The 16,918-nt window shown below is 47.5% G+C and overlaps 1 protein-coding gene across 1 annotated transcript; it reads right to left on the bottom strand.

Annotated features, from left to right (window-relative positions):
- Positions 1-1,791: 1,791 nt before the first annotated feature.
- Positions 1,792-15,862, bottom strand: CENPV (centromere protein V). The gene is made up of 5 exons (XM_077163971.1): positions 15,468-15,862; positions 13,126-13,224; positions 11,704-11,773; positions 3,033-3,147; positions 1,792-2,061 (listed from the first exon to the last, which is right to left on the bottom strand). Exons 1-5 carry the CDS (start codon positions 15,860-15,862, stop codon positions 1,937-1,939), a joined length of 804 nt encoding a protein of 267 aa, XP_077020086.1. The 3' UTR covers positions 1,792-1,936.
- Positions 15,863-16,918: the final 1,056 nt, after the last annotated feature.

The raw sequence follows: 16,918 nt of genomic DNA, 5'->3' as shown, positions 1-16,918 counted from the left end.
AAAAGACTGATACCATCAGGGGTTGGTGGGGTGCAGGCACTCTCCAGTAAACGAAGTTGATGGGTGTTCTGGGCTGGTGAACTTTCTGGAGACAACTTAGCCATATTTGCAATGTTTAAAATAAGAATGTCCTTCAACCCAGCAATTTTACTTCTATACTCTCCAATAATACACATGGGTAAAAAGAGGCATGTGAAAGGATGCTCATTGCCAAAATATTATTTATAGTAGGAAAAAACTGGAAACCACCATAATTTCTATGAAAAAAAGAATGGTGAAATAAACTATACCCTTACTGTGCAATTCTATGCAATAGTTAATAATGAGGATATATGTACTGACATGAAAAGATCAAGATGTTATCAAATGAAATGTGTAAGATGCAGCACAGAAGGTATACTTAGATGCCATTTATATTTTTAAAAGATGCATAAAACCATGTATGTCTTTTTTTATTGTATAATACAGCATACATACTAAGCAAAGGAAGAAAAAAGCAATAATTTTCAAAGCACTCTTCAATAAGCAGTTACAGGACAGAGAAGATCGTGTATATCTACATAATACTACACATGGAAAAGGTACAGGGGGCTTTTGCTGTATCTATTTCTCTCTTACCTGTGCAATTTAAAAATTTTTTTTAAACTTTCAGGATACCTTAATGTTGGAGGCTGTGGCGGTGACAGCACAGAACACTGGTCAGACAAACGGAGAAGTTCACCATCTTGCCTCTCCTTGTTCTTCACTTTTTCCTTGTCTGGCGTCTATCACCCATCATTCCACGACTGCGCTTCCTAAAGCAAAGAGCAAATATTTATTAAACATGGGCCATGATGTTTATACTCACTATTTGGTAATGGAGGGGATGTTTTAGGAGTGTTAGTCCCGTAGAAAAGGGCTGGGAGACACACCAGGCCTTACTCACCCTGTTCAAAGCTATCCAGGGCCCCCCCAGCACCTGGGGAGCAAAGGCTGACCCCCAGCTGATAGGCGAGACTGTCCCGTATGACGTCAGCACCCCTCTCTGGACTCTTCTTAAACTTCTTCCCATCACAAGCCTCCAGTTCTACTGGGCTGTTTACAGTCACTTCTCCCTTCTGGCTTTCCAAATCCTGCTTCCATTACAACTAAAACTCAATATGAGGATGTTGGAATACAGACTGAAAGCTTTATAGCCACGTTAACGTTCTTGAACTTGATAATTGTCTAGTGGGTACATAAGTGAAAATCCAAGTCTTAGGAAATGCACACAGCAGTATTAAGTGTTCAAGGACCATGACGTATACAACCCACACTCAAGCATTTAGAAAGCGGATGGACAGAGAGCAGACCAGGAGACACGGACGGGTGAAAGGGTGATGCATGGATGGATGGAATGATACAGCAAATGCGGCAAAATGTTAAAACTGGGGGGTCTGAGGTTGGGAGGAAGAGGGGAAGGTGGTGTTCTATATATGGGTTTTGTTTTATTTCCAACTGTCCTGTAAGTTTGAAATTATTGCAATGTAAAAAGTTTAAGGGAAAAAACAACCACCCTAAACTCAAATCACACCCTTCCCCAAGTCTTCCTTGCCCACCCCCACCCCGACCGCAGAGGGCTCAGCGATGGTCACCACGCACCCAGCAGCCGTCACTCGCGATGCCACACCTCTAACAACTGTCCACCTGTCTCCTCTGACAACTGTCCACCTGTCTCAGCCCTCTTCGGGGCGCTCCTAAGCATCTGCTATCGACTGACCGGCCCCAGAGGCAGACTCGATGTACAAAGAAAACGATGAACCATAGGAACTGTTTAAATGTTAAAAATATTTATTTTTTTTCTAAAAGATCACACAAAAGTTGGGAAGGAAAGGAGGCCTACATCAAAATTGGGCTGCGGAGGGACAGAGCTGCCTGACAAGACTGGGAGCGGGGAGGGGGGTGGGGGGCGCAGCGCTCACTCCTTGGACATGCCTTTGATGCCCTTGTGCTCCCGCATGGCCTTCTCCCAGTCGCTGCCGTTGAACTCCTCGGTGACCACACTCCGCACGGTGCCCTCGTCCAGGCAGTGGGGGGCGATTCCTGGAGGGGGGCCCCGAGAGCCAGGGCCCGGGTAAGAGTATGGCCGGCACCCTCCCCGCCTCGCACAGCCCATGCCTCATCCCTCACAGCTTCTCGGACTTTTTAGGCCAGTCCAGAGCCTCCAGCCTAAACCCTCCATCTGCGAGGGCGACCGGACGCCTCGGTGGCTATGGCCAGGCCTCCCTCAACCCCAAGCTGAGCCACGAGATGGAAGCGGGCCCGACCTGGGCGGTCCCGAGCAACAGCCTCAGGAGGTCACGGGCCCTTTCCTGTGTTTAGAGATTGAACTTTCTAAGACCCGAGTATCTCCCCATTTGTACAGGATTTTAAACTTTGCAAAGCCCCTCTTGTTGCACAGGCAGGAAGGCTCCTGGGTGCCAGATAAGAGAGGAACCAACAGGGGCTACTACAGAAGCAGGGTGGGGATGGGGATGGGGCAGGGGCTGCCGCAGCTGCTCCCTCCTGCAGCCCCTCCCCAGGTCGCCTCCCACACTGACTTCCGCTCCACCCACACGGCCACTGGGGTCACTCTGCACACCCACCCCAGGTGGTGTGGTGGCTCCATTTTCTCCAGCCCCAAGCTGAAAGAGGATTCACAGGCTCTCCTGCGTGTGTCCTGACCAAACCCCCTTTTCTAAAAATGGCATTCTTGCTGCCCCTCACTTGCCTCCTTTGTTCCCCCAGCCTGCAGGCCCATTCTCCCTACCTGCCCAACACTCTGTCATCCTCAGCTCCCTGAAGTGGAAAAGCAGAAGGAGCAAGGAGGGTCAGGCCCTGGCTGGTTACTGAAGCAGCCCTCCCACCATCCACAGCACTCTGCACAAGGAGCCTCCTCCTTCCAGAACACACAGGGGAAATGCCCTGCAAAGCCCCAGGCAGCCTGTGCACCTCAGCACCCACCCTTCCAGGGTCTTCACCCTCAGCCTCCTCTCGAGGCCCTCCCTGGGTGCCACGGCCACCCCTGGACCTACCGTAGCCGCCGGGGTTGGAGCGGGGAGTGTAGAAGCTCTGGACGCCGCACCGCTTACAGAAGGTGTGCTGCGCTTTGTGCGTATTGAACGTGTAAGTGGTTATGTTCTCCGCTCCCTGGGGAAACAAGCAGGTTTTCTCTTTCCAAAGCGATTTCTTTATAAGTCATTAAAAAAAACCACTCATCTTTTCAGGGCACTAAAACCAGGGAACCGCCCTCCATTTATTTGTAGGGCTCTCGGGTTTTATCTCCTATGAAAGACTAGAAGCTTCTCAGACCCAGGACCCATCTGCGCTGCCAGAGACATGTCCATTTTGAGTGTAACAGCTCACGGCTTCTCCATTCCAGGTGCACAGAGGACAGCACAGCCGTGGGCGTCCCCTGAGCCATGGCACCACACCCTGCCACCAGGTGTGGCAATGCCCAAGTCCCCCCAGTGCCCCAAATGTCACTGCCCACAGCCTCAAGAAAACGTGGACCCGAATTCTTCTACAAAGGACAAAGTAGGGGGGAAATATTTGCTACACATCACGGACAACAGGCTAATTTTCCTTAACAGGTGATGCATAAGAGGAAAACAGGCAAAGAACAAGCATGAGAGTTCAGAGAAAAGGAAAAAATCCATCATTCTTTAACTTAGGAAGAGATGTTTGTGCTCAGAAAGCACAGTGAGATGCCCTCCACTGTCAGGTGGGCAAAAACCAAAAAGTTGGCTAACCAACACAGAGCAGCCTGTGGAGAAATGAGCAGCCAGGTGTCATTCGTGGGAATAAAGGTCAGTAAGATGAGCCCCTAGCTACCAAACTCTCACATAGAGAGATGCCTTCCCGCAGCAGTTCCGCCTGAAGACACATGTCCTGCAGAGGCAAGTCCCCGTGCGTCCAAGGACATGCGCACGGACTCAGTGCTGCTCGAAAGGCTCAAGACCAGGAAACAAAAACGCCCAGCAGTAAGCAACGGCTTAAAGCCACATGGGACACTGCTGCTTTTGAAAAGAACGAGGCAGCTCTGCAAATACTAAGAAGGAACAATCTCCGAAGTTACAAAGTTATGTGAAAAAAGCCAGGTGCAAAATGTGTGTATAGCACCCCTCGAGTTCTGTGATGACAGGTAAGGCTTGAATATGTACGCTTATCTCTGAAGAGTTAGCCAAGACCAGCTTTGTCTCAAGGCAGGGAAGTGGGGCGGCTGACCGTGTGGGGTGGAGATTTCTTACTACTTCCATACCTTTTGATTCTCCTTCCCCAGCCAAGCCACTAGAGAGGAAAAGGCCCTCCCAGCGCAGAGGGAAAGAGTTCCCTTAGGGCCTTTCTCACCCCACAGAGATGCAGCAAAGGCAACTGCCAAGGGCCCAACCCACTCAGTTACCTGTCTGGACCCACCACACCATTCTGTGATCCACCCATCAGAAAGACAGACAGACAGACAGACACACACACCCAGGCTGTCACCACCCAACTCTACCACGTGCTCGGTCTCTTTAATCACAACTTCCGCCTTCCTGCCCAATCAGAACTCAGCACCACCAGCTGCCACGCTGCCAAATCCACAGCTCACCTCTGTGGCCCCCTTGACCGCTCCACGGTACTTCTTCCACCCAGAACATCTGCCTGAGGCCACGCCTGCTTCCTCCTCCCTCCCCGCTGGGCCATCTTCTCAGGCCTCTCTCCCCCACCCCCAGGTGCTGACCTTGACCAACCCCGAAACTGAGCAAGATGAAGAAGCCAGTGACAAAACTGAGCAAGATGAAGAAGCCAGCGACGAAACTGAGCAAGATGAAGAAGCCAGTGATGCCCAGGTCAGGCCTGCAGCCGCAGCTGCCCAGCACGGGACTGCCCACCTCGCACCTCTTTGTGCATGCTCAAAGTGCCTTCACCCACCTCCAAACTGTCCTCTCGAGTCCAGCACCCCCTGCACTGTCCTCCCAAGACCAGCATCTCCGTTCCACTAGGTCATCAGGCCCAACAATTCACATGCAACTGAGCCCTCACTTTTCCCTCCTTCTCACCAATCCTTTCCATGTGTGGTCCGCCCTCCCTGCCTCTACAGTAGTGGTTTTCAGAGGGTGGGCTGGGGCGACAGCAGCCTCACCACCACTGGGGAACTTGTGGAAAGGTACACTCTGGGGCCTCAATTCTGGCCCTTCCGAAAGAGGGGCATAGCCCCAGGCCATCTGCATTTTCAGGGGCCCTCCAGGGGGCTGCCAGCAGCTGGAAGTTCTGAGAACCTCGGATCTAAACCATATTTCCGAATACCTACTGTCTTTCCACCTCCAAGACAACCCTCTGAACCCGAGTCCCGTCATCTCGGGCCTCCATACCCACCTCCTGCCAATCTTTTAAAATGCTGCAACAGGCCTCGCCACTACCCTGCTAATCCCCACACAGAGGTAAATGCGGTCTCTTTTCTGGTCTCCCCATCCCACCCACAGTGGCCCTGTCCAGTTCCTCCCACCTGCTGGGCCGCTCTCAGGCCCATACCCCTTCCTAGTCCGACCTATCACCCACCACACAGCGCTAAACTTTAGATTCGCTGGAGAGACCCCCCAGCCAATCTAAAGCAGCCACCCAGCCATGCCCCACCATAGCTCCCCCTATAATTCTCTATAGAGCACTTACATTATTGGATTTTTTTTCTAATTTATTTACCTGTCTCCACAACTCCCTACCCCCCACAAATAACAGACGCATCAAGAGAACACGTGCCCTGTGCAGGTGTTAACCACTGTCTGCCAGCAGCAAGGACAGGGCACACACCAATTGTCCCATAAATACTTGTTGAGTGAATACATTTTGTACTTAATTTAAAATCAAACACAAAATGGTAAGTTTTGTATTGTTTATATGTTATCACAATAAAAACATTTTTGTAAAAAAAATTAACACAAGGGGACAGAAACAACAAAGAAATAATGGCTACAAACTTTCCAAATTTAACGAAAGACATAAACATACACATCTGAGACATTCAACACACTCCAAACAGGATAAACCAAACAGACCCAAACTGTGCCATGTTAGAATCTCAATGCTAAAGGCCAGAAATAAAAAGAGAATTCTGAAAGCTGCAAGAGAGAAGCAACACAGCACATAAAAGGAAACCTCAATAAAATTAAATGCTGATTTCTCACTGGAAACCATGGAGGCAAGAAGGCAGTGGGAAGACATTTGAAGTGCTGAAAGCAAAAACCTGCCACCCAAGAATTCTACCAAACATTCCAAGAAGAATTAACATCAATCCTGCTCAAACTTTCCCAAAAAACTAAAAAGAAAGGAACACTGCATTACTACCTCATTCTATGAGGCCAACTTATTCTATAATACCAAAGCCAAATAAAGATATCAAAAGAAAAGAAAATTACAAACCAATATCCCTTATGAATATAGCTGCAAAAATATCAACAAAATATGAGCAAACCAAGTCCAACAGTATATTAAAAGAATTACACACCATGACCAAATGGGTTTTACCCCAGGTATGTAAAAGTGGTTCAGCATTTTTAAAACTCAATTAATGAATAAAGGGGGAAAAAAACACATGATCATCTCAATTGATGCAGAAAAGGCAGTATGACAAAATCCAGCATACTTTCTTGATAACAACACTTAGAAAACTAGGAGTAGAAGGAAACTTCCTCAACAAGACAAAGGGCATATATGAAAAACCCACAGCTAACATCATCCTCACTGGGGAAAGACTGAAAGCTTCCCCTCTAAAATCAGAAACATGACAAGGATGTCCACTGTCACCACTGTTACTCAACATTGTACTGGAAGTTCTAGCCAGGGCAATCAGGCAAGAAAAAGAAATAAAAGGCATCCAAATTAGAAAGGAAGTAAAACTTTCACTATCTGCAGATGACATGATCCTATATAGAGAGAAATTCCCTAAAAATCTACAACAAAGCTAATAAATGAATTTGGCAAAGTGACACAGTATAAGATCCACACTCAAAATCAGTAGCATTTCTATATACTAGTAATGAACAGTAAGAGGAAAAATTAAGAAAAAAATCCGTTTACAACTATAACTATAAGAATCAAATATCTAGGAATAAATTTAACCAAGGACATAGAAGACCTATACACAGAAAACATAGAAAGCTATAAAACACAGCTAAAAGAAACCAAAGATGACCTAAATAAATGGAAAGACAGTCTATGTTCATGAACTGGAAGACTAAACATGGTCAAGATGTCAATTCTATTCCAAAGGATTTACAGAGTCAATAAAATCTCAATCAAAATCCCTATAGCCTTCTTCGCAGAAATGGAAAAACTGATTTATCAAATTTATTTGGAGGGTAAGGGGAGCCAAACAGCCAAAACCATCAAACCATCCTGAAGAAGAATGAAGTTGGAAGATTCACATTTTCTGATTTTAAAACTTATTACAAAGCTACAGTGGTGAAAACAGCATGGTATTGGAAAAAAGGACGGAAATACAGACCAATGGAATTGAATTCAAAGTCCAAAATAGACCTTCACAATTATGGCCAGTTGATTTTTGACAAGGGTGCCAAGTCCACTCAATGGGTAAAGAACAATCTCTTCAACGAATGATGCTGGAAAACTGGGTATCCATATCTACAAGAATAAAGGGAGGCCCCTATATCTCACACACATCAAAGACCTAAATATAAGAACAAGACTATAAAAGTTCTTCAAGAGAACACTGGGAAACACCTTCTTAGACCTGAAAAGCAACAAAAGAAAAAAATTAGATTAAAAACTTTCATGCATCAAAGACACCCCACAGAAAATTAGAGAAAATATTTGGAACCCACATATCTGGTAAGGGTTTAATTTCCAGAATCTATAAAGAAATCCTGTAACTTAACAAAAAAGACAACCCAATCAAAAAATGATCAAAAGGCTTGAATAGACCTTTCTCCAAAGAAGAATGGCCAAAAGCACATGAAAAGATGCTCAACATCATTAGCCATCAGGGAAATGTAAATGAAGACCACAATGAGACACCACCTCACAACCACTACAAAGGCTACAATTTAAAGAAATGAAAACTGGAAAGCGTGGGAGAAGCTGTGGAGAAACAGAACACCTGCTCATTGTCGGTAGTAATGGAAAACGGTACAGCCACTATAGAAAACAGTTTGGTGTTTCCTCCAAAAGTTAAGCAAGAATTACCATAATACCTGGCAATCCCTTTCTAGGTATATACTCAAAAGAACTGAAAGCAGGGACTCGAACAGATATTTGCACACCCATGTTCACAACGGCATTACTCACAATTGCTAAAAGATGGAAGCAACCCAAGTGTCCATCAACAGATGAATGGACAAGCAAAATGCCATATATACATATAATGGAATATTACTCAGCCACGAAAAGGAGTGAGGCTCTAATCCATAAAATATGGATGAACCCTGAAGACAACATGTGGAGTGAAATAAGCCAGACGCTACAGGACAGAAATTGTATGATCTCACTGATATGAAATAACTAGAATAAGCAAATACATAGAATCAAATTCTAGGATACGGGTTACCAGAGGCTGGGAGGCTGGGAAGGGCTAGGGAAGCAGAGGTCAAAGTTTAATTGGTACAGAATTTGTTGGGGGTGATGGAAAAGGCGTGGTGATGGACGATGGTGACGGCGCCACACCACTGAATCAAATACTTGAATGCAGTTAAAGGGGGACATTTTATGTTGCATGTCACTAAAATAAAAATTTTTAAAAAAATGTCACCCAAGAATTCTGTATCAAGGCAAAACTGTGTTTCAAAAAAGAAAGAGGAATTAAGACATTCCCAGATAAACAAAAGCTGAGGGGCTTCACCACTGGACCAGCCCTACAAAAAATGCTAAAGAGAGCTCAGCAGCTAGAATGGAAAGGACACTAATCACGCAGCAAAGCCGCACGAAGAACTGAGGACCTCTGGTAAAGATAACAGTTAAGCATTATTATATTTTTGATCTGTAACCCCATTTTTCACTTTCTACAGGATCTAAAAGGCAATTACCTACCTAAAATGTAATGATAAATCAACAGTTTGGGACTCATTATATATACAAATGTGTAATTTGTGACAAAAGCTACCAAAAGGTGGGGGACAAAGTGGGCAGGGGAACAGAGTGTGTACACTACTGAAGTTGTGTTGGTATCAAAGCAAAGGAGGTGTTAAATTAAAGCCCCATGGTAACCAAAGAAAATATCAGAGAATGTGCAAGCTCCCAGAGAGAGAAAGTACGCGTTGCAAGAGGCGGGACAGGGGCAATGGGGAGTTAAGGGAAAATGAGGACGGTGAAGGGAAAGTTCTGGTAATGGGTGGCTGGAGGGGGCACCGCAACACTGAATGTGATGAGTCCACCGAATGGTGTACCTGGGAGGGGTTAGGATGGGAACAGTTATGCCTTATATATATCTCCACAATTTGAAAAAAAGGAAAGAATGAAAACTATACAGATAATGACAATTAAATGCAATATATGATACTGTGTGGAATTTAAGAATGGAGGAGAAAGGGCTCAAAAGGACATCACTGGGATGCACAGGTGGTTCAGTAGTATAATGCTCGCCTGCCATGCAGGAAACCAGGGTTCAATTCCCGGCCCAAGCACACCACCTCCCCCTGCCAAAAAAAGGGCGTTATTGTGACCAAATAAAAAACTGGACTATAAACTGTAAGCTTTTTGTCAATGTTAAAGTTCTTGAACTTGACAACTGCATTTAAGATGGTTAAGTGAGTAAATATCCTTGTTTGTAGGAAATATACATAGAAGTATTATGGGTTTAAGAAGTATGATGCACGCATCCTGGTCTCAAATGTTCAGAAAATAGATCAGTTAATAGAGATATATATATAGATGAAAGACAGACAGACTGACATGCCAAAGGTGGCAAAATGTTAATGTATCTTGGTGGGGGGTATGGTGGCATTCTTGGCATGGGGTTTGCATTATTTTTGCAACAGTACGACAAGTGAAATTATTTCAAAATTAAATGTTTTTTAAAAAAGAACCACTACCAGAAAAACGCATGCACAAACCAGCAGAAAAATGCTCCTTTAGATTGAGGATAATGCTCGATGGTACCAGGAAAATGTGCCAGTAAGCACATTTTGTGCTTACTGGCACATTTTCCCCCAGGAGGAAAAAAAAAAGCAGTAAGATTCAGTCTAGAGACAGAAGAGCCCAGGACCACAGCGGGTGCTGTGGGCAGGAAAGGTCTGCCCCAGTGCTCAGGTGCAAAGCTGAACAGGCCACAACCAGGAGACACGGAGGACAGCGCCCCGACTCTCTTTCGGGGTCCTGGGCAAGACAAGGGACAGGTGGATGGTCCCCGTCCGGGCAATCAGTGGGCAGGTGCCAGGAGGGAGGGGCGGACTGAGAAAGGGAGAGGAACTGGCCCCAAGCATTTGGGATTAAATCTCACTAACTCAGAAAGAACAGGAGGTAGGCCGGCATTCGCAGAGCCAGTCTTCCCTTCCCTCCGTTCACCCAGGGCCCGCTCAGCGCCAAGGCCTGAGGCAGACAGGAAAAGGGGGGTACTTGCCTGGAGGGCATTCAGAGTCTCGTAAAGGAAATAGATACGGAAAGGTATCACTACACCTGGCTCAGGAAAGGGGGGCAGGGGGGCGTCAGACCCCCCACTACCCATATCAATAACCACAGGCCACAGAGTTTTTAAAAGATATATATTCTTTGAGCTGGAGGTTTTATTTTTAAGAAAATGGATTCTAAGGAAATTTCTAAATTGTCAAAAATAATTATGTGGGAGGTTCATCACAATGCTATTTACAATCAAAGAAAAACTGGATCAGTCTAGAAGTCCAAACACAAGAAATTGTTTATGGTGCATTCATGACAAAGCAGGCTGCAAATTCGGGAATGGCGGGGTAAGGAAGCAAGGAAACTGGGTGTGGGGCAGGAAAGTTGACGGCACAGAGAGGTCTTTTCAATGTATGTAAACTTTTGTACCTTGTGTCAAGTACAAAAACTCCCCAGAATAATAATATTAAAGTTAAAAATTTTAAAAGCTATGTAAGTTTTTTCCATTGGGAAATGATAAAAGTAGGTTATAAAATAGAAAGAATAGTAAAATCCTACTTTGATAAAAATATATACAGTATCTTGACATGTGTGGATCTGTATACAAAATAACCTAGCAAGACACACATCAAAATGTTAACAGGGCTGTGTGTGTGTGTGTGTGTGTGTGTGTGTGTGTGTGTGTGCACGCACAAGCGTGGGTTAGTGGTAGAATCCTCACCTGCCATGCAAGAGACCCGGATTCAATTCCCAGCCCATGCACTTTCCAAAAAAACAAACAAGCAAACAAAAGAAAAAAGAAACAAAAATGGCGCTGTAATAATGGGATACTCACATGGAAAAAGAGTGAAATGTGACCCTGCCATACAGCATACCCCCCAAAAAAACATTAACAGAGGTGTTAACCTATTTGATGAGATTTAGGTGATTCCATTTATTCTTTAGCGATTGATTTATTCATTACTCAAGTGATTTTGTTTTTTTGTTTATGATTTGAAAATGTTTCCACAATAACATCAAATGGGTAAACCATAAAATAGACGGGAAAAATAACATAACCTTTTAAAATAAACGAACATGAAACCCCGTTTAAGATGGGGTGCCGGCTGGGAACCCTCCCCAATGGTTCTGTACCTCCTAAGCCTGCCCTTAAGCACTAACCTTCAAGAGCTTAAAGCGAGAAGCTGGGACAATGAAATGTCTATTCTGCTTCTTCTTGCAGATGCTGCAGCTATAGAAAGACAGAGAAAAATCCCAGATTGTGAACAGCCATCTGCACTTCGTGCATGCCCCAGGGGACCAGAGCTGACCCCGAGGGGAAGTCCCCTTCAGCAGATGGACTGGTCACCTGGCCCTTCTGCTCTGCATGCCCCCAGGCCAGCAGCCCCCCAGCAGGCCTGCAGTGGAGCCAGGCAGCCCCAGGGAAAGCAGAGGCCCATGAGCACGTGCCCACGGCCCACCCCCCGGCTCATCACCGAGAAGGGGAGCAAAGCGCTGTGCATTGGAGACGCCTGGGAAACAAACTTCAGACACTATCACACTCTCACACCCCCTAGAGAGCCTCACTAAAAATGGACAAAGGATGCTCAAGCTTCCCTTTCCTCATCTCCACGTCACAGAAACCCAGCTCCAAGTAGAACAGGTCCTCAGAATTACCTTCTTTGAAATTAAATCTCAGTCCCTTCCTCTCAGTCCGTAGTTTAAAAAAAAAACCTAGTTTCATATAGATTCTTCAAGCAAATTATTTCAGGGGTTTCTTCCCTGATCTGGAGTCTACGGATGGTAGCCTGGACATTCGCATTTGAGTTCTCTATGGCATCAGCTTATTTACTGTTTATATAGCATGCAGGTGCCACATGGGGGAGAAAGGACCAGATACTGTTGAATGATTAATTCAATGCCAACAGCTGGTCCAGAAGTCAGGGGGTGTGGTCCCTGTTCGGTCCCGAGGCTGGGCAGGCACTGAGAAGCAGGCCCTCCGCGGGTCCATGTGGATGAACAGAGTGGGTGCCTGAAGTACCTGCTGCGCCCAGGGCTGCACGATTCCCTTCCTGTACCTCCAGCTCTGCCAGGGAACATTCCACCTAAGACTTCTCCTTCACGCCCAGACTGACCCACCTCCCCCAGCCACCACCCATCAGCAGTATCCAACTGAGGGCACTCTGTTCCGTGTCAGATGGGGCTACAGGAGCAAGCTGTGGCATCCCCCCATTTAACACACACACGGCAGGGTCAGTTATTCTGGACCCCGACTCTATCTTTTTAAAGAAAATGTATTACGGGGTGAACGGGTGTTTCAGCGGTAGAATGCTCGCCTTCTATGCGGGAGACCCACTTTCGATGCCCGGACCATGCACCCAGAAAAAAAGAAAAAGAAAGAAAGAAAAACATATTACTGAGAATTTCACACACACATGAAAGGAGAAAGAAAAGGACAATGAGCCCTCAGGTCCCACCTGGCTCCAACAATTATCACCTGTGACTGGTGTTGTTTCTTGTCTACCCCAACTCCCCAGACCATTTTGATGTAATTCCTTTTAACTTTCGAGTCCTCTGCATTCATCCTAGGGAGAGAATACTTACTTGCAGTCAAAAATATGCAAGTCTGCGGACGCCCATACTTCAAAACGGATGGCTCCGCAGTGGCAGCCTCCTGTGTGTTTGACCAGGCCCTGGTATTCGCTAAATGAAACAAAAACCAGAAAGATAAGCATTTCTGAGCAGTCAGGCCGAGGCTCCGTCAGGCCGAGGTCTGACTTATTGTATAGCCCTCACACCACTCTCTCCCTTTGTGCTTGGAAGAAAGAAGACAGGACAAAAGTCTTTCCTGCACTAGTGACAGCCAGATGCGCTTCTGCTTTTAAGGACACGCTGGGGATTTTATAAAAGGAAGGATTTGGTGCGTTCTTTGCCCTGGAGCATCCCTTTTTCTCAAATTTGGTTAAATTTCAAAATCAGACATTCCCCAAATTTGGAAGATATCTGGGGGGAGGATCCTAATGCCTTTTCATTGATATGTCAAACACAAATAATTTTCTATGAGCTGGGCAGTGGACAGAGAACGAGTTAAGCCAGGTATAGCAGACAGGGTTTCAGCCTTCTCCAACTGTAAGCGGCCTTCAAATTGCCCCAGTAATATTTAACTACGATTGCGATAAAGGTGGGAGAGGCTGCTATGGGAAAAAAAAAAAAAGACGGGGTGACCTGACCTGGTCTGGTGGTTCACAAAAGCCTTCTGAGAAAGTAACAAAGGCTCTTACAATACCTTCCCCTCCAGTACTTTTCACAGACCTGACTTTCTACACAGCTGTGCATTTACGCTGTGCCCACAATTCTGACCCTCCTTCAACTTAGTATAAACAAGCCAGACTCCAAACTGAGCACTAAGATTGGATAAATATCATCAAATGGTGTTTCAAGAGGGATAAACACTCTTATCAGAAAGGAATGAGAAAACATCTCACTGTATCTTCTCAAGCAATACCTACCCAAAAAATAGCTCACTGTAGTTTGCTTTGCATTCATTTGATTAGGACTGAATGCTTTTTCATGTTTTCTTTATAAGCTGAATCAATTCATTTTACGTACTTTAAGTGAAAACTCCCCACCTATACAAATAATGCTTTTTTTTTTTGGTGGGAAAAATTTAAATGTGACAAATTATCTAACAAATGAGATAATATCAAAAGTGAAAGTCTCCCAAAACTCTAACACTGAGAAGGACCCACATTTGCTTTCTACTCTTTCAGACGTTTTTCTGCATGTTAACATTTCAACAACAAAAAAATGATAACTGTGGTGTACAAACTTTTTTTGCATATAAGTTAACTTAGTGGGTTTGGTTATTTTTCTTTTACTAAAAGTACAAACCCATGCCAATCCGTTAGGTGAAAAACATCTCACCTTTTACGGCAACATTTTTTTTTTCCGCCTTTTTCTGCCCACCTTTCTATTTTAGAGTAAAAAAAATCTACATTACATTTGAGATTTCCATTTCTGAGGCTCTCTATATCCATATACCCAGCAGGAGCTGGCACAGGTGCTCAAGAAACGTTTACGGGGCAAAAAGCATAAAAAACATCCAGTCCAAGATGATAATGCAAAAAAAGTTAAGCACGAGGAAAACCACATATTCCATCTCGGAACACACGCGTCCTAAGAGAATTTCTTCTGGAAACAAACAAAAAGGAACATTTTTGGGCAAGAGGGGGAGTGATTCTCAGGCAGTTACGCAAGGGTTCTCGCTTTTTTATGCGTGTGCCCCCCTCGGTCTTCTGACTGTGCTTTTGAATTCACAAAATAATCGACACCGGAGATGAACCATGCAGCGCTGCCAGGACGTGCCCGCGCGGCACATCGGTTCCACGGAGCGGGGACGCACACACGGGCACATCTGGAGGCGGCGAGGCCGTCCCTGCCCGAGCACAGCCAACGGCTCGTCTCCACTGCGATGGAGATTCCCCGAGACCCTCCCCGGGCTGGGGGCGCGGGAAGGAGGGCGCCCACAAAGGCCCCCCACCCGCGGTTTCCCTCGGGAGCGCCGCCCCCGCCCCCGTCCCGCGCAGGCAGCGGCCCCGGCCACCGTGGGGCTCCTCTGCCCGGTACCACAAAGCTCTCCGGGCCTTTCTCAACCCTACCCGCACCCCAAAACCGGGCTAGCAGAAAAAGAGATGCGGGAACCAGGGAAGCCGCGGGGGGGGAACCCTCTTTTCTGTGGGAAGCCCCCTCCCATCGCCCCTCAGTCGTCGTCCCTTGGCGCGCCAGGCCATTGTGCGGGCCGCGGGAAAAGCTCTCCGTCCCCCGGACGGCCGCGCGGGCTCCCGGGCAGCGGCCCCCCACCCCTTCAGGGGGCACCCCGATTCCGGCGCCCGGCCGCGCAGCCGGCGGGATGAGGCGCGCCCCCGGCCCCGCGCCCCCGCGCTCACAAGGTGTCCAGCAGCAGCTTGGCGGCACCCTCGAAGTTGAGCCTCTGGCGTTTCTGAAACGCCTCCCAGCGCTCGCGCTGCTCGCCCAGGTCCAGCGCGGCCGCCGGGGACGTCGGGGTCGCGGGGGTCGGCGGCGGCGGCGGCGGCGGGAACGGCGCGGGCTCCCGCTCCGGCGGCGGCGGTTCCCCGGCGCCCGCCTCCTGGGCCCGCGGCGGCGGGAGCTTAGGCCGCCGCTTGGCCGACGGCTGCCGCCCCGCCGCCCGGCTCCCGCCCCCGGCCTGGCCCGCGGCCCGTCGTGCGCGGCGGGCGCCGGATCCCGAGGCGGCGCCCGCCGGGGCCCGAGGCCGTTTCTGACCGCGCGTCTGGGCTGCGCCGCTGCTCCTCGCCCGCCGCATGGCTCCCGCAACCAAAACGCGCAGGCCTCGCTGCGCGCGCGGCCCCGCTGCCGCCTCGGGCCCGCGCCGCGCGCCCCCGCCGCCACCCCGGCCCAGGGGGCGCTGCGCGCGGCCGCACCTGCCGCTGGACGCGGTCCCAACGGCGCCGCCCGCCGCCCCGGACCCGCGCGCCCCGCCGACCTGGCGCGCCCTCCGCAGCCCCTTCCCGGCCCTCCCGACCTGGGGAGACCTGAATTCACAGCTTCCTCCGAGCAGGCAGCCTGGGAGTACTTCACCTCCAAGGCGGAGAGCGTACCTGGCCTGCAGGTGACACCGCGCGCCAGGGACGAGCCGGAGCTTGTGAATGGCCAGGCACCTGCTACCTGCTGGATCCGCGGCCGCAGTCACAACTCTGAAGCCGGCTCGCCGCAGCCACGTTGCAAGACAGCGTCTTGAAGGTATCCGTGACCACCGGTAGTTTTCGTTGTGATTAAATGAATGAATGAACCACCACCACCCGCCACTTCGCACCGAATTTCCTTATTCTGGTTTTGCATTTTATTTTATTCCTTTTACTCATTTTCTACCTCTTAAATTTCAACTTTCTTCTTTAATCCCACAGTTTGACTTATTTCATAGTTGGTTGAGTCGTTTCTTGAATTAAATACACCGATTCATTTATTTCCAATCATTGTTTGAAATACTCAAAATCTATTAATGACTATAAGTTGCCCTCTGAGTATACCTTTAGCCATATCCATTAGGGTTGTGTGTAAGTGTTCTCCTTAAATTTTTCTACATAATCTGTACTTTCAGTTTTTGCCTTTCTCCTTATTAAATGACGTATAATTTCCATACAGCAAAATGCATCTATCTCAAATGTACAGCTTATGGTCAAAGGTAGAGCATTTCCAGCACTCTAGAAAGCTTCTCACACCTTTTTCCCATCAATACCCCTCAAACGCGGTGAGCAACTATATTCAGAATCTGTCACCATAGGTTATTCTTTAACATCATATTGAAACAGCACGTACTCTCTGTCTGGCATCCTTCACTCCACATAAGGTTTTTGAGAGT

The sequence above is a fragment of the Tamandua tetradactyla genome, chromosome 6 (assembly GCF_023851605.1).
Source record: "Tamandua tetradactyla isolate mTamTet1 chromosome 6, mTamTet1.pri, whole genome shotgun sequence".
NCBI lineage: Eukaryota > Metazoa > Chordata > Mammalia > Pilosa > Myrmecophagidae > Tamandua > Tamandua tetradactyla.
The sequence above is the reverse complement of the archived record's forward strand: the minus strand, read 5'-3'. Positions and strand labels throughout refer to the sequence as shown.